Genomic DNA, 21115 nt, shown 5'->3' with positions numbered 1-21115 from the left:
GAAGATCATGTGTCAGAGGTTTTGTTCTGTTTACAATTGGAGTTCACTTGACATTGTCGTCGCTTACGACTGGCACATTGAACCTGAATCTGAGGCTCAGGCTGAAGTGTAGGGAGTTCAATCAACCGGGATCCTGTCTTCACAAAATCAGATCTTAGTTCTTGTATTACTTCAAGAATATAATCATGTCGAGAGATTCTTTGTCCCGTAACTTCCTTGTAGACTGTCCATGAATTTATTGCTACTAGATCAAGTACGTTGTAAAATACATGTACAGGCCACCTTCGGCATCCAGCTCTAGTGAAGTATTTACGCGCCATTTGATCAACTACATCCACACCATACTTAGTTCCGTTATAAAATTCAGTAGTACTTGTTATCTTCACTGACTTGAACGCTTGGGTGTAGAGTGCTTAGCAGAAGCACATTCTTGTTCACTTTTCCTTGATATACTGTGAGAGTAGTGTGATCTTCCTTCTGAAGTATGACAGTCTCGTACAGGTTCATACGTAGTGCTTTGATTGACACTGGAATTTCCTTCCTCACTCGATTGATTGTTCCAACAATACTAGTTTTCTTCTCTTTCAGTCTCTCAGCCAACTTTAGCGATGTAAAGAAGTTATCAGTGGTCACGTTACGTCCTTTCATGAGGTATGGGTCCATAAGTTTCACGACAACATTTTCAGGCAGTGACTCATTGGCGGGTCGCATTTCGTCTTTCCCAAGATAAGGAAACCCATTGCACACATACTTAGAATCAACGTCTACCAGTAGCAAGAATTTTATGCCAAATTTATCTGGCTTGTTGGCCATGTACCGCGTGAACCTGCACCGAGCTTTGCTGGGGAAGAGTTGTTCATCAGCTGTGACATTCGCTCCTGGTTTATAGCACGCATAACAATTCTCAATAAATCTGTTTCAAACAGCCAACGCCAAAGCAAATTTATCTGTCTGCAAACGAGTGGATCTAGTTTTACAGAGATCAAAGCGCAAATACCTTAGAATTTCTTTGAACCTGTTTCTTGCCATAGTGTTAGTGAAAACAGGGGGACCCCATAAAGAAGACCACATATGATCTACAGCTAGACTAGTAAGTTTATAAGCTCCACGGGCGTATAACAAAGCAATAAAAGCATCTAATTCTTCCAAAAAAATAGACCAATTATTATCCCTTGTCTGTCTACGAGCTTCGGTCTCTGTGCACATCTTTATATGCTTCAACATGGATGCATCAATGAATAAACGCCAGGCTCTAACCTTGCTGTTAGTCTCTACGTTACGCTTAGCGTGAGAAGTAGGCCCTGCTGCATCTTTCAGTACATTCTGAGCAGCCATCCTTCCAGGGGGTTCCCACTACTGTCGACAACAGTCCAAATAGTTGTTCCATTATTACCACATAACTGATCCCCTGGTGCAAATGAAGAAGACTTTACCAGTTCATGACCTCTCCCACCTCGTCCCCTTCCTCTTCGAACAGGTTGCCCGCTGCTAAGAGATCGTCCTCTGCTGCAAGATTGATCACGGCTGGTTGAAGGAGTAACTGCGTCTATCGTAGGTGCGAAGTCCACTGTGTGCATATTTTCATCAGCCGAATCACCATCACTATCCGACATATTATCACACTGTGGAGGTATAAAATCATCATCGTCACTCATTGCGTCTATATCTGATAATGTATCTTCGTCACCTGATTCGTCTTCTCCTAGCTTTTCAAGTTCTGCTAATAATTGAACAGGAGTAAGTTTTTGCCGCCGAGCCATTATTACGCACTATACGACACAAGGGACAGGCACTAACTCGTCCACTCGCAACCACTGCTAGAGGCATACTATTTAGTTACATCATACACCCCTATAGCGCCACTTGTAAATATATCACAGGAAGCAAGCAGTGAGCAGAATAGAGCTCTCCGTATCAAGGAAGTGAAGTGGTCAAAATGACCGCTTATGGCCTTCCTAGGTATAAGGGACAATATCGGTGTTCCCTTATTATCTACGGATGTAATTTTTGGCATGAATGTACATAACCCTAAAAGATTAAAAGTCACAAAAGAACAACCTCGTGCATAAAAAATTACGAGCGTGGAAATATCTTGAAATTCGCTAACGGTCAAAATAACCACTATGGCCGTTCTAGTGTTAAAAGCTTAAGCAGCTATGATACTCACTACCCTTATATAATAGGGGAGCCACATTCTAAGGAGGGATTGAAAGATCCAGAACATTTTACAGGAGCCAAAGCCCATACTACATGGCCATGAAAAGAGAAAAAGTAAACAAAGGTAGACTAGAAAGACCGAAAACAAAATGAAAACAGAGGCTGAAAACACTCAAGCACTCCTAGGTTAAAGACCAAAGAAAACACCTAACAGGGCATAAGGCCTACAGATGTAGTGGTTAAGACATACTACTTGGTGACTAAGAAAAACAAAATTTAAGTACAAAAGAATGGTAGGTAACTTTAGAAAGAATCGAAAACTTACTTACTAGAAAACAAAGTGAAGAAGGGAAGTGCGTCCTTTCATTTTGCAAAATCCCCATCAGAGTTGATTGCTTTAAGTTCATGGACAGTCTATAAATCCTAAATGTTAAATCTAAATCAAGAGAGAAATTCTACATAAATTAATGTCCAAGTAAACACAAGTCGACCTAACCATTACGTGCTAACCTAACCATTACATGCTAAAGGGAAATGCTGGAATCTTCCCTTTATTACACAGAGATCAACTTCACATGGTTAGATTAAAGTTTCTGCCTTTACTTTATGATGACACCTCTCTACATCTCCCTAGCCTCTGTATCTCCCGAGGGAGACCTCCGTTACATAGCACTCTCTTACGGTCTCAATGAAGTTTGAGAAAATTAAGTCCAAAATTTATAGTGAAGCTGGCTGACAGTCTAGAACAATGATGTAATGTGTTTTCCCATTGGTGGAATCTAATCTCATAAGGCACATTCTGATTGGTTGATAAACCTTAGAACAGTGTTGATAACTCCAAAATAACAAATAAGCAACTGAATAGAGATCATATTACCAAACCTCCAAACATAGAGATTCTTAATATAGTTAAAATACATAGGACTTCTTGGGTATGTTATACTTCAAAGATTTCTTAGTTGATAGCACAACAGTCAGAGATACGGAAGCAGTTCAAAGGAAGAGACCTACCTAATGACACAGTAATAATAATAATAATAATAATAATAATAATAATAATAATAATATGAGGCATGTGACATCATAGATAGACGGACACTGTTTAACACATTAAACGGAATTTTAAGTCAGCATACACTAACCAGCACAATATTGAAAGTTAAATCTCGGATGAATTTTTGAACCATTCAAAATCAGAAATGGATTATCTCCACCAATGTTCAATCTAGCCGTAGAAAAGGTGATTCGGGAGTGGGTGGGGAAATAGAGAGAAATATTGGCAGACATTTTATAAACATAATTTAGCTTGATTGCTTAGCTGTTGCAGATGACCTTGCAATCCTTTCCAGCAACAGACAAGAAGCAATCCAGTCCATAAATTTTTTTCACTAAATAGCAGCAAAAACCAGACACTAAATTTCTTTTGAAAAGACTAGGTATATGGAAGGAACTAAATCAAGATTCACCAGTTGGCCATTAAGCACCAGTTTCAGAAAAATCTTCCAGTTACATAAATTCAAATATCTAGGCAAAATTATTCAACCTGCAGGAATAAATCAAGAAATAAATAAAGAATTGCTAAACTGCAAAACAAAATCACCTGGTAAATCTACATAAAAAATTCAAAACTACAACATTACAATACAGACATTAAACCAGTAGCGCTTCATAAATACAAAACCCTGATAATTGGTAGTAGTTCACCAATAAAATATATCATGAAACAGGAGAGGAGAATTCTCAGGAAAATCGTAGGACCAGTTACAAAAATGGAGTTTGGATGTAAAGGAAACCACAGGAAATTTATCAAATCACAGATACATGTAGAAAAAGGTAATCAAAATTCTGTATGGAATGACCTGTTGGAACTTGAATATCAGTCCCTGCCTCCATGTGATGTCATAAGGGAGCTTTTAGGTCTGAGATGATGACATGGGTGGGTGGGCTCGCAAATAAAATTATACTGATTCAGTTTGGTTATAGAAGAAAAATTGGGTAACGTTTGATCAGAATGGATAACAACAGGCTGACAAAGAAACCTGTACACCTCGCACTACCCCTGAAAAACAATTGGTTACTTGAAATAAACAAATATCTAGAAGAAATGTGGTTGTGCCTCATTGTTTGGAAAATGCAAGTATTTCCTCGTTTCTTCAAATCGATGAACAGGTATCTCTTGAGCCACAGAATGAACTGCTTTCAGTTCACCAATAACTTCTAATTGTGGAACAATGTGATAAGTTTTTGTTATATTCGTGCACAGGTAATATTAAAAACGCTTCCATTTACTGGGCGTAACAAGTAGCTTCCAAAACTGTATTGGCAGCCAGCACACTTAAGTACTTTACAGGCCAAAAAAATGCCAAAGGGCCAAGGTACATGACCACTTTCTTCCATCTTGAAAAGTATGGCTTTCCCATACTCAAATTCGTCATCACTGTTCAAACTCCTTTGCTGGTAACGCCTCGACAATTTGAAATCGGGTACACTAATGCACTTGCACTTAGAAGGTCCAGGTCGTTTTCACATTCAGAATGTACTTGATCGGAATTTACACAAATGAGCATGTTCTTTGATTACAATATTTTTTTGTGGAGAAGAATGTTGCACTTCAGTGCCCTCTCTTAAAATGTTAGTGCGTCTCTCTGGCATCGCTTGTGAAAAGCTAGTCATCTTCATTGAGAGAGAGATCGTCTTCAAAATCACTATATATCGTATGGCTTTACAAGTACACAAAAAAATCTAATATCAAATGGAAATGTCCAAATTTGACAACCAGTCCAGAGCACTCAGAGCACTCAGAGCCTTAGATCACCGTTTCAATGCTCGAAGTGGGCACTCCTTAACAATGTGTTCCATTGTCTGCTCCTCCGCTCCACAGTCGCAGTCAGCAGATGAACAGAAACCCCATTTCTTCAACATGTAGCCACACCTCCCTTGACCCATCCTAATTCGGTTCAGCTTCGACCAGGTTTGACGCGGCAGTTGGAATCCTTCAACCTTCTTTGTTAGATCTTGAACCAAGTGAGTGTTGTTGGGTGGATGTTCATGCCAACGTTGTCGCCATTCAGTGGTCATGTTGAAAGAACTGATACTTTTAAAATCAGTCCAGGGTGGTTTGCGTGATTTCAGACTAGTTGTTGGTGGGTGTTGTAGGGCATCGTACAAGGGAGAGTTCTTATGAGATTTTCTTGAGCAAGTTTACCTTAGCTGCTTTCCTCCTTAGGTCTGGCAGGGCAATATTAGCTAAGACAGGTAACCACTGAATGGGAGTAGATCTGACAGTACCAGTGATAACTCTCATGGCTTCATTAAGCTGGACATCAATCTTTGTTGTGTGAATGCTATTTTGCCATACAGGAGCACAGTATTCACCAGCAGAATACACAAGAGCGAGTGCTGCAGTGCGTAGGGCATTGGCGTCCGCACCACAGCTACTTCCGGCAATCTTGCGGAGAACATTCACTCTGGAGCCAAGTTTTCTTAGATAAAGTGATACACTGTTGTTTGAATATCAAGGACTGATCCAGAGTGATTCCTAGATATTTGGGATTGTAGTTATGCGTTACTTCGGTTCCGTCGAAAGTCACATGTAGCTTCCTGAGGGCTTCCTTATTATTTAAATGGAATGCAGTAACCTCAGTTTTATTTGGGTTAGGTTGAAGTCTCCAATTATGGAAGTGGTCATTCAATTTTGTCAGATCACTTGTCAGTACATTCTCACAGTGCATAAGACCTTTACTGTGGAAGACTAACGCTAGGTCATCTGCATACTGGACTTTCAATGAGTCAGTGTCTGGCATATCATGAATATACAAGTTAACCTTTTCCATCCCATGCCCGACTTAACTCGGATCTAAACATTTCTCCCGCTGTCCCAAACACGAGTTAATTCTGATCTAAAGCAATGCGCTCCTGTTCACTTCCAAGTTCAGTCCAAGGCTGTTGACATACTTTGTTCAGACGATGGACGATTCATAAATCGCCTTACTGTTTTTTGCCGATAATTATGTGCCTTGTGTTTTTCTTTCACGACTGTCTTCTGAGATGGGTGCACGGGAGTGTAAAGAAAGCATAACAAAAGCTTATATTTTAGAAATTTTAGGCAGTGATGATGAGTCTGATTTTTTATGAATATAGTGGAGATAAGTTTCAGTGAAACAAGCTGCCGACATTTATCACGCCAAGTGTTAGGAGAAAACTATTGCTAATATTATCGTTCCACAACTTTTCAGTAGCTGTGTAAATACAAAGTATTCATGGCCTATTACAACCACTGTCGAAACTTCCAGAAAAATCTGGTATGGGGCATGCATAAAGCTGAAAGAAACTTGGGAGTGAAAAGGTTAAACAGAATGGGGGCCAGAACTGATCCCTGAGGTAGGCCATTGTTTAGAGTCCTGCATCTGCTAGATTATCCGTTCAGAAACACCTTAAAGCGTCTGTCAGAGAGCATGTTGTTCACTAGAAACGCCAGCTTTTGACACGGGATGATTTCAATAAACTTAGACATCAAGCCATCCCTCCACACACTGTCATAAGCTGCTGTAAGGTCCACAAAAACTGCAGCTGATTGGAGACCTCGTTGAAATCCAGCTTCAACTAGAGTTGTCAATGTTAAAACCTGGTCACAGTAGCTCCGATGTTTCCTAAAGCCACCTTGTTCAATAGGGATGCTTTGATCAAAGGCCTCTTGAATGCGATTTAGAATAAGCCTTTTTAGTAGCTTATAGGTCATGCTGAGTAGCGATACTGGCCGGTAGTGAGAAGCATCGGTTCTGTCTTTGCCTGGTTTCAGGATGGCAATTATCTTAGCCTGCTTGAAAAGCTTTGGTAATCTTCCAGTTCGTAGAATTTCATTGAAGAATTCAATGAGCCACAATTTTGTTTTAGGTCCTATAGCTTTAAGAAACTCTTGATATACGCCATCAAAGCCAACAGCTTTATTTACCTTTAGCATATTCAAGGCTATATAAAGTTCCTCAATACTGAAGTCACCTGAGTAGTCAGGATGTGGTGTTAGATTGGATCTCTTTATGTGCAATTCATTTCTCACGATTCGTGTATGTGCCTTGTCAATTTTAGCTTTCGAATTCTTCATTAGTCTGGATGCAACAGCATTGGCATTCACACGTGGGACTATGCTTGACAGCCTTGGATCTGTACCAAGTTTTCTTATAAGGTTCCAGGCTTTGTGACTAGAATGTGTAAAGTTAAGTTCTGTCACTGTTTTATGCCATTTTTCTCTTCTGTTCTTATTGAGAGCTCTCAAAAGGTCGTCAGCTGTTGTATCATCGTGAGATTCTTGATATTTAACATACAAATCATTGCATTCTTGAGACCATCCAGGGATGTATTCCTTCTGAAACCCACATGGAATATAGTTTTTGGCACAAATCGTTCATAATTGGATGGAATTGGGGGAATCCACTGAACGGTGTTATCAAGACCTTTCTGAAACAGTTCCCAGTTTGCAAGTTGAAAATTCCATCAAGGTTATGGGATGGAGGTGACTAGTGGAATTTCTGTACCATAATAAATAATGACTGGCCTATATTGGCTGTGTGGGAAAGACTTGATGACTTTTCGTTGTATCATATCGTTATTTTCAGATTTAGATGCGATGCACAGATCAGGGGAATAATCCTTTAACCACCTACTAGATCAGAACGTTCCTGGATCTTTAGCGTTGTACACAAGCCGAAGATTGTACAGATCCATCCATTCATTTAGAATTGCCCCACTGTCGTCTTCATTCTGATATCCCCATACATGACTATGGCTGTTGAAATCACAGACATACACTACTGGGTGACTGAAGGATCTTACAGGAGGATTTGGCCAGCTGACTTGTGGAGGTTTGTAAATATTTACTACAGTGATGCCGGCAATCTCTACAGCCAAAACAAAGACATCTGCTGTTTTGTCTTGATAAGTTACTTTGTAGTCGGTGAGATGGGACCTGACATGTAGCAATACCATATTGTTCATCATTTATGGCTCCAGCCAGATCATAACCATACATCCTTCCTCTTCTGTAAAGATCAGTGTCATCCTTGGTGTGAGTGTCCTGTATTGCTATTATATCTACAGTATTCTGCAGCATCAGGCGTGAGATATATCAACTCTTAGCAGTTGAAATCGATTCGATGTTCAAGTGACATATCCGTAAGTTGTTACCAATGGAAATTGATTCACAATCACTGCTCTCGGTTCATAAAGCCTGAACTATTTCCTCATCAATTATAATAAATTCACGCCATCATGACATTTTCCTAAAAACAATAAGAAACAGTTCTCACAAATCTTTCAGGCAGTTTTAGAGAGTATTTTTGGCCATTACATAATGTACGAAACACCCATGTCATGTGGCTTTGAAAACTAATCTAACAAACTTATATTCTTACTTACATGGTATGCACACACACGCTCTCACTCTCTCCACGCCATCATGACATTTTCCTAAAAACAATAAGAAACAGTTCTCACAAATCTTTCAGGCAGTTTTAGAGAGTATTTTTGGCCATTACATAATGTACGAAACACCCATGTCATGTGGCTTTGAAAACTAATCTAACAAACTTATATTCTTACTTACATGGTACGCACACACACGCTCTCACTCTCTCTCTCTAACAAGTTTTTGCCAAGAAATTATTAGATACCATTTTTAGTTTCAAGCTATCCTTTATTCATGCTGTTCCAAATAATTCTGGGGCGGTCCTTATTTTTCTGGCCCCACGGTCTAGGGGCAGCTGCCTGTATCCTGAGGCTCCAGGTCAGGGACTTTTACCTGCATCTCAGAGCTAGTTCAAAGACCACTCACCCTTTGTGAGAACAATTGAGGAGCATTCTATCAGTGAAATAGTGGCCCTGGATCTGGAAAGCTAAGAATGATGGTGATTCTCAAATCAATACGGAACAGTTATGAAGTTTCTAACTGTAAATAATGATGCTTACCAAGCAAAATCTAAGGCCTATCATTACATGAACCTAAAAGCCAAGATCGCAAAACGGGGCAAAGATATAAACTTTCTTAAACAATGTATGGCACACAAATTAACTCCCAGTTTTCTTAAAACTAGTAATAAAAAAACACATTTCTGCTGACCCTTCTAGAACCCAAACCAAAGTTAACAAGATTTGAGTAAATAACGAAGTTAAGTTCCTTTATAAGAAAAAATCTTTTCAGAATAATCAAATCTACGAGTCTCACCTTGAAGTAGCTCACCTACTTTCAAGCACTCAGTGGGACATATTTCAAACCCAGGTCGATAACAGATTGTTCAATATACTATCTAAAAAACAGATTGCCGAGCTCGATAGCTGCAGTCACTTAATTGCGGCCAGTATCCAGTATTCGGGAGATGGTGGGTTCGAACCCCACTGTCGGCAGCCCTGAAGATGGTTTTCCGTGGTTTCCCATTTTCACACCAGGCAAATGCTGGGGCTGTACCTAATTAAGCCCACGGCCGCTTCCTTCCCACTCCTAGCTCCTTTCTGTCCCATCGTCGCCATAAGACCTATCTGTGTCGGTGCGACATAAAGCAACTTGCCAAAAAAAAAAAAAAAACAGATTACCTTAGAAAGAAAGCTCAACACACTCAAAAACTCAGCGTCAGGTAGAAATGTATATGCCAATATAAATGGTCCGTTATTGGACATTATAATTTTTCCAGCTAACTCATTCCTGGTTGCCAGCGTTTCGCCCCAGTGTGCTAAGTCGGGCTCATCAGTTGGTAAGTAGCACACCCACTAAAACGCATGGCTAGTACATACCATGGAGGCCACTGCATAGGCTACTTGGAGCCACCAACAGTGCCAATGCACTATGAGAGACATTGTCTCGTTACCAAAAATGATGCCTGTCTGGCCATCAGATGATACAGATGATTCCACATATCAACCTTCCTTAACTCTTTATCTTCTGACAGGAACTTGGACGTTTTTTTCTTTGTATGCCTCCTTTATTCGATTCTTCCTTAACTTAACCTAGTTCATTTTCTTCATATTCCTTTTTTTTTCTCTTCTCATTGCTGTCCTCTCTTTTGTACATAATGTAATATTTATTTATTTATTTATTTATTTTTTACTTTACTACACCATTACTTATGTGTTATATCTGTATTTATCTTACTGTGCCTAGCTATAAGTTCTTCTCTTCGTCTTACGTTCAATCAATTTTCCTTGTTTCTTTTGCCTTTATGTTTTGTTGTTAATTGTTGTGTGTCTACTGTTACTTTGTTGGTTTTTAATTTTTTCCTCTATTTTTATCATTAGATGTTTTTTCCTCATTGTTCTTTCACTTTTTTTTTATGTTTGCCTTGTGCTACTCCACTGTAAATATATTTTTCCTTTGCGGAACTCTGTAATTCGGCTTCTCGCTGTTTTGGTTTCCCAAATAAATAAATGTGTCTTGGTGGGTGTGCTGTTTACCAACTGATGAGCCCGACTCAAGCACACTGGGATGAAACGCTGGCAACCAGGAATGAGTTAGCTGGAAAATTTATAATGTCCAATAACGGACCATTTATATTGGTATTATAAATTTATTTATTCGGGACGAATATATCAGGTTCCATTTGGGAATCAACATCTATGTATTAAGTAGGAATGTTACGAAAGTAACCAAAGAACCGAGCAATCCCGACAATATAATAGGATAATTCCATCCACCCGTAGTCAACTTATCATAAACAGCCCTAGTTATGAAAATGTTACATTTTTACAGATATATTTTTAAGTGTGAACGTATTTTGTGTTATGTGTGTTGATAATTGTATACCTTTTGCCCTGCTCTTTCAATCGGCTGATGATGGCCCCAAATATGTGTCGAAACCGGTCCTGAATTAAACATGTCGGAACATAAATTTGTGCAACTTTATATCAGTGTGTTGAATATGTAGAACCTCTTATAACTCTCTTTTTGACATTGTCAACCTCGTGTCATCTCGTAATCTTCAGGCCGTTGGGCTGAGCAGCAGGCACTTGTTAGGCCAAGGATTTAAGTTTGTTGCATTAATAGGCGAAGTACAATAAGGTGAGATTATCTTTCAGCTGGGAGCTGGCTGGCAAAAAGATAATCTGCCGTCACTGTGCAAAGAGTTGAATTTTATTGCAGTCTGTACCTCACTTCCTTTATTTTATCTTCTACCTGCATTTTATTCTTTTATCATTCACTATTAAACCTGTTCTGGTATATGATGATTGTTTATTTCTTCATTATAGAAGTTTATGTAATTATTACTTCTAATTCTTTGTTTTAATGGTGTAATAGTGTACTGTAATGATGCAATATTGTAATATTATTTTATATTTACAGATGTGAAAAGAAGAAAAATGGAAGGCAGCACATCTTCGAAGGTTAGTATCCAAGTCTCCTAGCGACGGCAGACAGAAGGGTTTTCTGGGTTACAGAGATTGAGATGGTGGAGGAGCTGTTCCATCACGATTCTTTGCGTTGACTGGCAAGGTGCAGATAGTTGAGCGTTATGGCAGTCCACATGTCACTTCTTGAATTTTGTCCCCTCCCAGTGCTAAAAATGTTGAAGATGCTACCCATTGTATTATGTTTAACTCTTCCGTGAAGACAAAATGATTTTTTCACCTGAGAACAGTTTACAGTTCATAACCAGAGAGTGCTAAGAAGTATATTATCTGTGGTAAAGGAAGAAATGCTGCATTTCTCATCAATACTTATTTTTCATCTGTGCAGTTTTTTTTTAAATGTTGGATGTCAACATCTCCATGCTACAAAGAAGTATGTGAAATTGAATGAATAATTGTTACAGAAACCATCATTTCCTGCTGATTCTTTTTTTCAATTTGGTTATAAATAATTCATCATTATGAAGAAGGGGGTTTCTGGCATACCAGAGTAAGTATGCTTGGAATTTACAGCAAGTATCAGCAGTGAGAAGATACTGCTGTTTCAGCAGTTTCGAAGAAGAAAGGAATAAATTGCTAAGAGTAGATTTATTTACTTCCTAAAAATCTGTAGTGTAATTGGGCTGTATTTGTTTTTCTGATTTCAAGATGGAAGATAAAGTGAAATGCAAAAGAAGGAGATAATTCTAATATTATTGAGGATTAAATCTTAGTGTAATTACTGCTACTGCACGGAGGAAGATTATGCTGCTTAGGAAGAAATATTGATATGTTTTTACATTGTGATATAATGAAGAAGGAAGTGATATTTCATCCCTGCTTTTTTACTTGCTGCACCTGTTTGCAGTTCCAGAGGCAGGCTGATCATCCACTCTGCTGATTAGTCCAGATATATGAAGAAAACTACCCTGATGAATGAATGAGATCATTGTCAAGACCTCCAATGTCTCTTCATCTGTGCTTTGGTAACTTGCATTGATAGCTTCATTATTTTTTAATGGATATTATTTCACACCAAAGAAGACTGATGCTCTTGATGACTGGAAATGTACTTCACTATAGCTTTATGCAGAAGATGGTACTTTCAAGAAGAAGAATCTCAGCATGAACACAAAAGAACTTCAAAGGCAACCCTGGTGGACAAGAAAATTGAATCATTCAACAGCGAGGAGGAAATTACAATTTAAACCAATTATCGAAGGAAGACATAATAATATTATATCTAGAAGAAAAGAATATGTGAAGCAACCTCTTTTGTTTCAAGAGAAGAAAGTTACTGGAATGATTTTCTGTAATGCAAATTACAAATAGATGGGAAATTCTACTTGAGAATGTACAGGCTCAACAGCTGTAATATTTATGATTCAATTGCTTGTCTATAGTAACATAATTGAATAGCACCGGGCTTCGTTAAGGAATGACACACAGAGGAGAATGAACACCATGATACTGCTGATACAGAAGAAAAAATCAATTTTGGTGAGAAGTGTTTGGTTGCTACTTTATGTGCTTTTATTATTTTAATTTTTTTTTTTTTTTTTTTTTTTTTTTTGGAGGCATTATAAGCACAGAAGCTTGGTACGGAAAGATAGTTGACACATTATGGGACTACTACTCCGGCGGCTATTCAGAAAAGGAGTGCGGATTTCAGTTAAGTTGTAAGAAGAAAATTTATATCATGGGTGCGGATATATCATAAGTATGTATCTGAAGGATAGGACTTTTGCATTTCTTTATTTTGGTATGCATCCATGGTGATTCAAATGTATGGAACATTTTAATTGGCGATAGTTTTACCATTAATATGGTGCAGTTCTTCTATACATACTGTGTAGTATCATCATACAAAATTGCTAGACTCTAAAACATGCTACAAAATATCATAAGAGAACTGTGTTGTAGAATCAGTGGATACTTGCAGTCGTTCGTGGACTTTCCCTGCAATAGTTTTCATCTCTACTTTAGAATTCAGTGCATCCAAGTGACCCACCGCTTAGAAGAAAAACGAATCAAGAATTCTTCCATGCAGAGTGATTAATCATTATCACCGTCCAGATTTCTTGTTTGATATTAATCTCCTCTTGTGCTGTACCTCTAATTTATTCCACCTCAACCTTGTATAAGTGTGGCTGTCTTCTCCAAGAATTCATTGGACTCATCATACTTCTTGTGGAATGCCATAACCTCTTAGCTCATCTCTCAGTGGTAAGTACTTTTGTGCAATTGTTGATCATGGAAATGTACATAAAGCAACGTCATAGTTATACATTCTTTAGAACACAAGTTTGTCTATATTTTATTGATCTTTGATCTGTTATGTCACTAAGATGCTTGTGCACACATTCCTATTGCTTTTACTTTATAAGGAATTCAAAATTGTAGCCTTTCATTGTAAAGTGCAAACAAAGATGCCATTAAGATTGAGGGAATGACCAGCAGGTGCACGCATAAGGAAGTTGACAAGGGTTTAATTTATAGATTTACATTATAAATGTGATTTATAGTGTGCCAATTTTCTTCTTTCCTATCAGTACATGTTCTCTTTTTTTTCTCATTTCAGTATTATTATTTTTAGCTGTACAAGTAGGAGAGTTACATGACAACTTCTCCTTTACCCATAATGCTGCAGTGCTTACAAACAGAAGCACATTAGTAGAATTTAATAGAGAATATAAATGAATTTTTAGACTTCAGAAGCTGTTATCAAATATGTGTACATTTACCCACTTTAGCTATGTATGCTTATTATGGTGTACCTTTTGGTTTTATTTGTCGTTTTCCTTCTGAAATGCTTTGATATTTACAGCAACTTCACAACCTACACTTAGAACAACACATATTTCCTCTTTTATTTAGAGGTGGACTATTTTGTGACATATACCGGGCACCTTGCAAAAAAATTCCTGTTAAAGGAAATCCAATTAACCTATGCTCACTCGCATTGTAGTAAGTCATGTGATCCTCGCAATGATAGGTTTATTTATTTAGTGTAAGATGATCAGATATTTACATAAAATATATACAGATACATAGAAGATAACAAAATCCTCTGCAGTACACAATGGGATTTTTTTATTTTTCTACCCAAGGGATTGCCTTGGGAATGGCTTCGTTTAAGTCTTGTTCAGAACCAGAAAACAAATGCAGTGGACATTCCTACACAGAGTGTCTAATGATCTGTAAGTCAGACCCACTGTTGCATCAAGGGGAATCTATCCAGCCCCATTTATGTAGGAATGTGGCAGATCATCCAACTCCACAGCGAATTCTGTTGAGCTTAGTCCAGATAGGGTAAGCCAAATTAAGACCAGATGGTTTGTTTGTAGTCTTTATTGTGTCGCTGGGAGGTGACTTTGATCATTTCTCTACAGGCGTTGCTGGATGTTAGTTCACTGGCTGTTTTCCTAATAGGTCTGCAGGACTTCAGTCTTAAAGGAAACTGTTCATTGTTCTGTGTTGTTGCATACGTGGACTGTCAGATAAGGGCTTTGTTGCCTTCTAATGTGAGGTAGTGTGATACTGCTTAGTACTTGTACCCTCTGGACTGGAGTTGACAGGATTGCATCGGCTTCAGTCCTCATTCTTTGATAAATTTGGACATCTACTGTTCCTGTATGTGACCTTTTCAACACTACATACACTTCTATTTCTCCTTAGTCTTTGATCAAGGGGTCTGTTCAGACAGTTCGGTATCATCCTACTGTTGTCTCTCGTTAGTTACCACCCAGGGTCATGTACAGCTTAAGGTATGCTGCAGAGGTGATTGTATTTGTCCTACCTACACACGCAACCTACCTGTCTTCAACCTCAAATTGAATCATGGAGTCATTTATGATACTGCTGAACAAGCTTTCTCTCATAACAGGAAGCAGTTTCATATTCAATTGTACATATTGTCTTTGGGTCATTAAATTCTGTTAGTAATACACTATAGTATAACAGCCTAATAATAATGCAATAAATAGAATTGAAACAACAGAGTTATTCGCCTGAATATGCCCAGTGTTGTTGGTGAACCTGCAACACAGATTTTGTGCTCGGGAAATATCACACTTTAGTTTGAAGGTTAAACATCATCTCACCAGCTTTATCAAGGTGATTGGAATTGCAACTGAAGACTTGAAGGAAAATTGCTAGCAGTCCTCAGTTACCAATCCACACACATACAGAGAACTACAAGTAAGCCATTGAAATCCAGGCAGCCATCATGGCACACTGCAGACAATTTCTTCGGAGCTCTTTCAGCATCTCAGATGCTAGGAAATTGTCAGTGGAAAGGCTGTTCTTCTGTTACATCATAAAATTTTCCAAAAGGCGTGTGTTCAGCCAGCTGGATCCCACCATCCTAGACATCAGTCAAGAATAATTAATCGAATAGGGATGGAGACGGTGGACCTCGCTGAACTGCAATTGTGGCAAAGAGTTTCAGACATTTTAACATTTTGTCTTCGAGCTTTCCATGGCACATTGATGGAACTTCATCTCTCATCTAATGAAGCCATCCAGTGGATTTCTAATCTGGATTTGGATTTGTAACTGATATTGCAATTTTGTGAGGAAAGCAGCGGGAAACTGCCTCACTCCTCATTTCCCTAGTACGCCTCTTCAGTGATGCCTAGTCTATTTATGACAGCTGTTGGCGGAGCTGTGGAGGATCAAACCAGCCTTCGGGCTGAATACCCAATATACATACATTGCAATTTTGTGACTTCACTGTATCTTTCTTCAATTATGTACATAAGTTGTACATTCATTTATTATAATCATCAGTTTCCCTCGGCCATCTCCCATCTGGTTGGAATGTTTTTGACACCTTTCCATCTTCTTGTATCCATCTATATCCCTCTACATTCTGTCATAAAGCTTTCCACTCTGATTTCCTTCCCGATGTCCTTATTTCTTATTCTGTCCTTTCTTCTCTCCTATCATACTTAAAATGTCAGTTCCCAGGTCTCCACTGCATGTATTAGTATTGGGGAATACATCTTATGTCTCACCTCTTTACATTTCATTGATACGTCCTCTAAACTAGGTTTCTCACCTTGGTAGAATGCATTTCCCTGTTAAAACCTTTTACTAATCTCCATGTATTTTTATAAATCCTTTCCCTTCCCTTTATCCTCTAGCCAACACCACTGTCTTGTACATACATTTATGTCATACACTAAATAAATAAAAACCGAGTAAATTGGCCGTGTAGTTAGGGGCATGCAGCTGTGAGGTGGTGGCGATTGTTGTTTTAAGAGGAAGTACAACTAGGCAACCATCCTTGGGCAACCATCCTTGCATTCAGGAGATAATGGGTTGGAACCCCACTGTTGGCAGGCTTGAAGATGGTTTTCCATGGTTTCCCATTTTCATACCAGGCAAATGCTGGCTGGGTCTGTACCTTAATTAAGGCCATGACCGCTTTCTTCCCACTCCTAGCTCTCTTCTATCCCATCGTCGCCCTAAGACTTACCTGTGTTGGTGTGACGTAAAGCAAATGGTAAGTAAATAAATTTATGAACCATACCCATGCACAACACTCAGCTAGAGAGTGCACTAAGGCTAAAGCTGTTATTCTTAGCACATTAGCAATAGCTCCCATGTCGTTCCAGATAGGCATGGGACGTTTGAAACAAGATTGTTGTTTATTTGCCATAACTTCACAAACAGTTTGGGTTGCCAACTTGGACAAAGTATACCAAATATACACTGAGTGGCCAAAAGTCACGGGAAGGGCTGTCCCATTAGAAAATGTGCCGAGTATGACCCTGAGCATTGTCGTGGAGATGGCAAAATGTCGTGAGTTAACCGACTTTGAACGTGGGATGATCATCGGTGCATAGGTCATAGCATTGCAGAGATAACAAAAAATTCAGGTTTCCGAGGTCAACAGTGTCGAGGGTGGATCTTCAATATTGCAGAGAGAATGTTACCACCCGCGTAAACTTCCACACAGAAATACCACAGATGTTTAACGAATGGACATTGCTTCGCTTCTGCAGAACCGTACTAGGTTCTCAACGGGCTACTGTGGGGCAGATCACCACCCAGTTGAATGTTGGAAGTCAGGAACCCAATTTCTATCAGGACTGTAAGGAGGCAACTGCACTTCATAGGCTTCACCAGCCAACAACCAACTCGTGTCCCTTTGCTGACACCTCGACACAGAGCTCAACGACGTGCATGGGCCTGCGAACATCGGCGATGGACCATGGAACAGTGGCGGCGTGTGGTATGGTCTGATGAATCCCAGTTCCAGTTGTATCAAGGTGATTGGCATGTGAGAGCGTGGCGTATGCCCCATGAAGCTACGGATCCTGCGTGTCAACAAGGTTGTGTCCAGGCGGGAGGTGGCTCAGTTCCTGTTTTGCCAACATTCTCATGGTCGCATTTAGGCCCCATTGTCTGGCTGCAGGGAGCGCTGACAGGTGCATATTTGTGGACATTCTTTCAGACCCTCCGCATCCCTTTCTGGCCCTAGAGTACCCTGATGGAGATGCCATGTTTCAACAGATCAATGCGTCTGTCACCGCTCTTTGGTGGCACACCGGTTGTTTAGAGGAGCACTCCAGTGAAGTTATGACCATGGATTGGCCCTCCAGATCCCCCAATCTTAATCCACTCGAGCACTTATGGGATGCTGTCGATGCTGGTGTACACTCCATGAACACCGCACTAACTACACAAGACCAATTGTGGGTAGCAGTGCAAGGCGCGTGATCCAATACCTTGTAGAGTCAGTGCCTCACCGTGTTGCTTTCAAGGGCTCGCTGAGGAGCAACTCATTATTAACATCACATTCAGTGTCTTCCCATGACTTTTGGCCACTCAGTATACATTATAATTTAAACACTGAAATTGTAGTTAAGTAGGATGAGAAAACTGGAAGCAACAGGTTAAGTAGAATGGGACAGTTACATGTGGCTATGCATTATTTCTTGAGCTTGTACAGGTGATTTCTCAATCCTAGGATCTACCCCTTTAAAGAGAGCGCGTCATCCCGATAAATGTGCGGCTGAATCCCAAGTGATATGCTAAATTCCACAACAGTCTTGTGTTTGTCCCACGCAGAGGTGCCAACTGTTACGGATTGTCCGTAATGATTACCGATTTCACTTCGTGATTGCGGCATTACAGTCGAAGGGGAATATATTACGGAAAAGCAACATTGTCACGATAAAAATTAATTTCTGTGAAAAAAAAAAAGGAAAGAAGTAAAAAATGTTCAATCCCTTAGAGCATTGCTGGTCAACCCTCCTCGTTTCAGTGTTTGTAAGTTGGCAACTAAACATATTTTGCAGTTATTTGGTCGTCACTTCCTTTTGTTTCCCGCGAGCGTTGTGAAATCACGGCCAGCTACATAGATATACGCTGTTCTCTTAGCTAGAATGACACGGGAATGATGAATCAAGTCGGCCGTGAGGTAGGCTCTACTCCTTGCTCACTACTCCTTGCTCTGCTGTTCTGGAGTGTGCGGTTTGTTATGTGCTGAGAACAAGTGGTATATTTAGCGCATTTCAATTCTAATTATCCTAGATGTTGATTTGAAAAGTAGTGATAGGTTTTGTGAAATGAAGCGGAGCAATTGTCAAATTGCATCTTCTTCTAAGAAGACAACAGTGTTACAGAAATATCGAGATGGTTATACAAAGGAATGGCCATGCTTACTTGCCTCACGTGTTAGTGAAAACCACGTATTCTGCAGTGTGTGTTCGTGTAATTTCTCTGTGGCTCATGGTGGACGAGATGATTGCAGAAGACACATAGAATCCAAGAAACATCACATATATGGTGAATCAAAATTACAAAACCAGTCTGTTTCGTCGTTCTTCGTAAAAAGTAATGAAACTGCGGTGACAAATGCAGAATTGCTGTTCAGATCATTTCTTTTGGAGCATAATATTCCGTTATCAGTTTCAGACCACGCTGGAAATTTGTTTAGATCAATGTTCCCCGACTCTAAAATATCTCAGAAATATGGTTGTGCAAGAACTAAAACCTCTGCTTTAGTTCAATACACGGCATTTGAGGCAGAAAAGGAAATAAGTGAACTTTTGCAAATAACGCCTTTTTCTTTGGTTACTGATGGTAGTACGGATTCAAATGCAGTTAAACTTTATCCTATAGTTGTCTCTTTCTTTAATGCTCAGAGAGGTCAAATATCAACTCTTCTGTTGTCATTGTTAGAGAGGACCGACAATACAGATGAGGGGATTTTCTCTGTTATTAATAGTGAATTGTCTTCTTTAGCCGTTCCATGGGAAAATTGCATTTCTTTCTCATCTGACAATGCATACACAATGATAGGGGCAAATAAAGGTGTTGCCAAATTTGTGAAGGACAGGCATTCTTCTGTTTATGTCCCGGGTTGTTCATGTCATCTCATACACATCTGTGCACAAAAAGCAGCAGCCCAATTGCCAGTCAATGTAGAGAACTTTTTGGTTCAGTTATATTACTATCTTGATAAGAGTTCTAAAAGGCAAAACACGTTGAAAGTTTATCAGGCTGTTTGTGGCACAGAGGGCCACAAAATTTTGAAGTATGTTAGTACCCGTTCTCACTTCTTCAATCTATTGATAGAGTTCTTTAGCAGTGGGAAGCTTTGACACTCATGTTTTGTAGTGAGACCCACCATAAAAATGAGACCACCAAGCAGTTTGAAACTGTGAAATCTTTCATAAGACCCACACACAAAACTGTTTTGCTACTTTCTTCAGAGTTCACTTCCTGTTTTTAACTCTGTGAATATATTTCTGCAACAAGATGCTCCAGCCATACATCTTCTTAGGAGGAAACTTACTGGTCTTTTAACTGACCTATTGGTCAGATTTGTGCAGCCATGTTCTCTTCAGTCAGAATCTACCTCCCTTTTGAGTGTTGAATTCAAGAGGAGGAAATACCAGAAAGCCAATAAGGACTTGGTAATTGGAGCAAAAGCTAGGGCATACTTGAAAGATAATGACTGTGATGAAGAGATGTTTTATAATTCTGTAAGAGAGTTTTATATGGCAGCTTGCAGTTACATTACCAGGAAATATCCCCTTGATATGAATTTCTTCATCATGCCGAAGTTTTAGACATCTCTCTCAGAATGAAGGTTTTCTATTCATCTCTTGAATATTTTGTTCAAAGATTCCCAACTTTGGTCAAGGAAAGTGAACATGACAAACTTGAAGAGGAATTTGCAGTTTGCCATTGTGATACTTTGCCTGAATATATTGTACATGGACCTAACATTGATGTGAATTGGGGCAACATTGCAGAGCTTAAAAATGAAAGTGGACAAATTAAGTATAAAACCTTAAGTAATGTTGTATTTGCAGTACTAAGTGTACCTCATAGTAACTCTCCCACAGAAAGAGTTTTCAGGTTGTTAGGAAAAATCAGACAGAATTCAGGCCTACATTAAGTGCATCTACACTGGAATCGCTTATGGTTCTGAAGACGAAAATGTCATCTCAGGGGGAAGTATGTTTCAAGAAAACCTAGACCGAAAAGCAGCTGCTGGGTGCGAAACAAGCTACAAAGAACTTTTTATTGCAGAACTAACAGGTAATGAGCAAATTTTATTGTGTAATAT

General features: G+C 39.2%; 1 protein-coding gene across 2 annotated transcripts in view; it reads left to right on the top strand.

The window, feature by feature from the left end:
- Positions 1-21115, top strand: part of tho2 (THO complex subunit 2-like protein) — a 547726-nt gene that overhangs the window by 385950 nt on the left and 140661 nt on the right. For both annotated transcript variants that reach the window (XM_067143459.2, XM_067143457.2), the window contains exon 27: positions 11480-11520. In XM_067143459.2, the coding sequence (XP_066999560.2) occupies positions 11480-11520 (41 nt within the window). The remainder of the gene's footprint in view (positions 1-11479; positions 11521-21115) is intronic.

Source organism: Anabrus simplex, chromosome 3 (assembly GCF_040414725.1).
Source record: "Anabrus simplex isolate iqAnaSimp1 chromosome 3, ASM4041472v1, whole genome shotgun sequence".
Taxonomy (NCBI): Eukaryota; Metazoa; Arthropoda; class Insecta; order Orthoptera; family Tettigoniidae; genus Anabrus; species Anabrus simplex.
The sequence above is the reverse complement of the archived record's forward strand: the minus strand, read 5'-3'. Positions and strand labels throughout refer to the sequence as shown.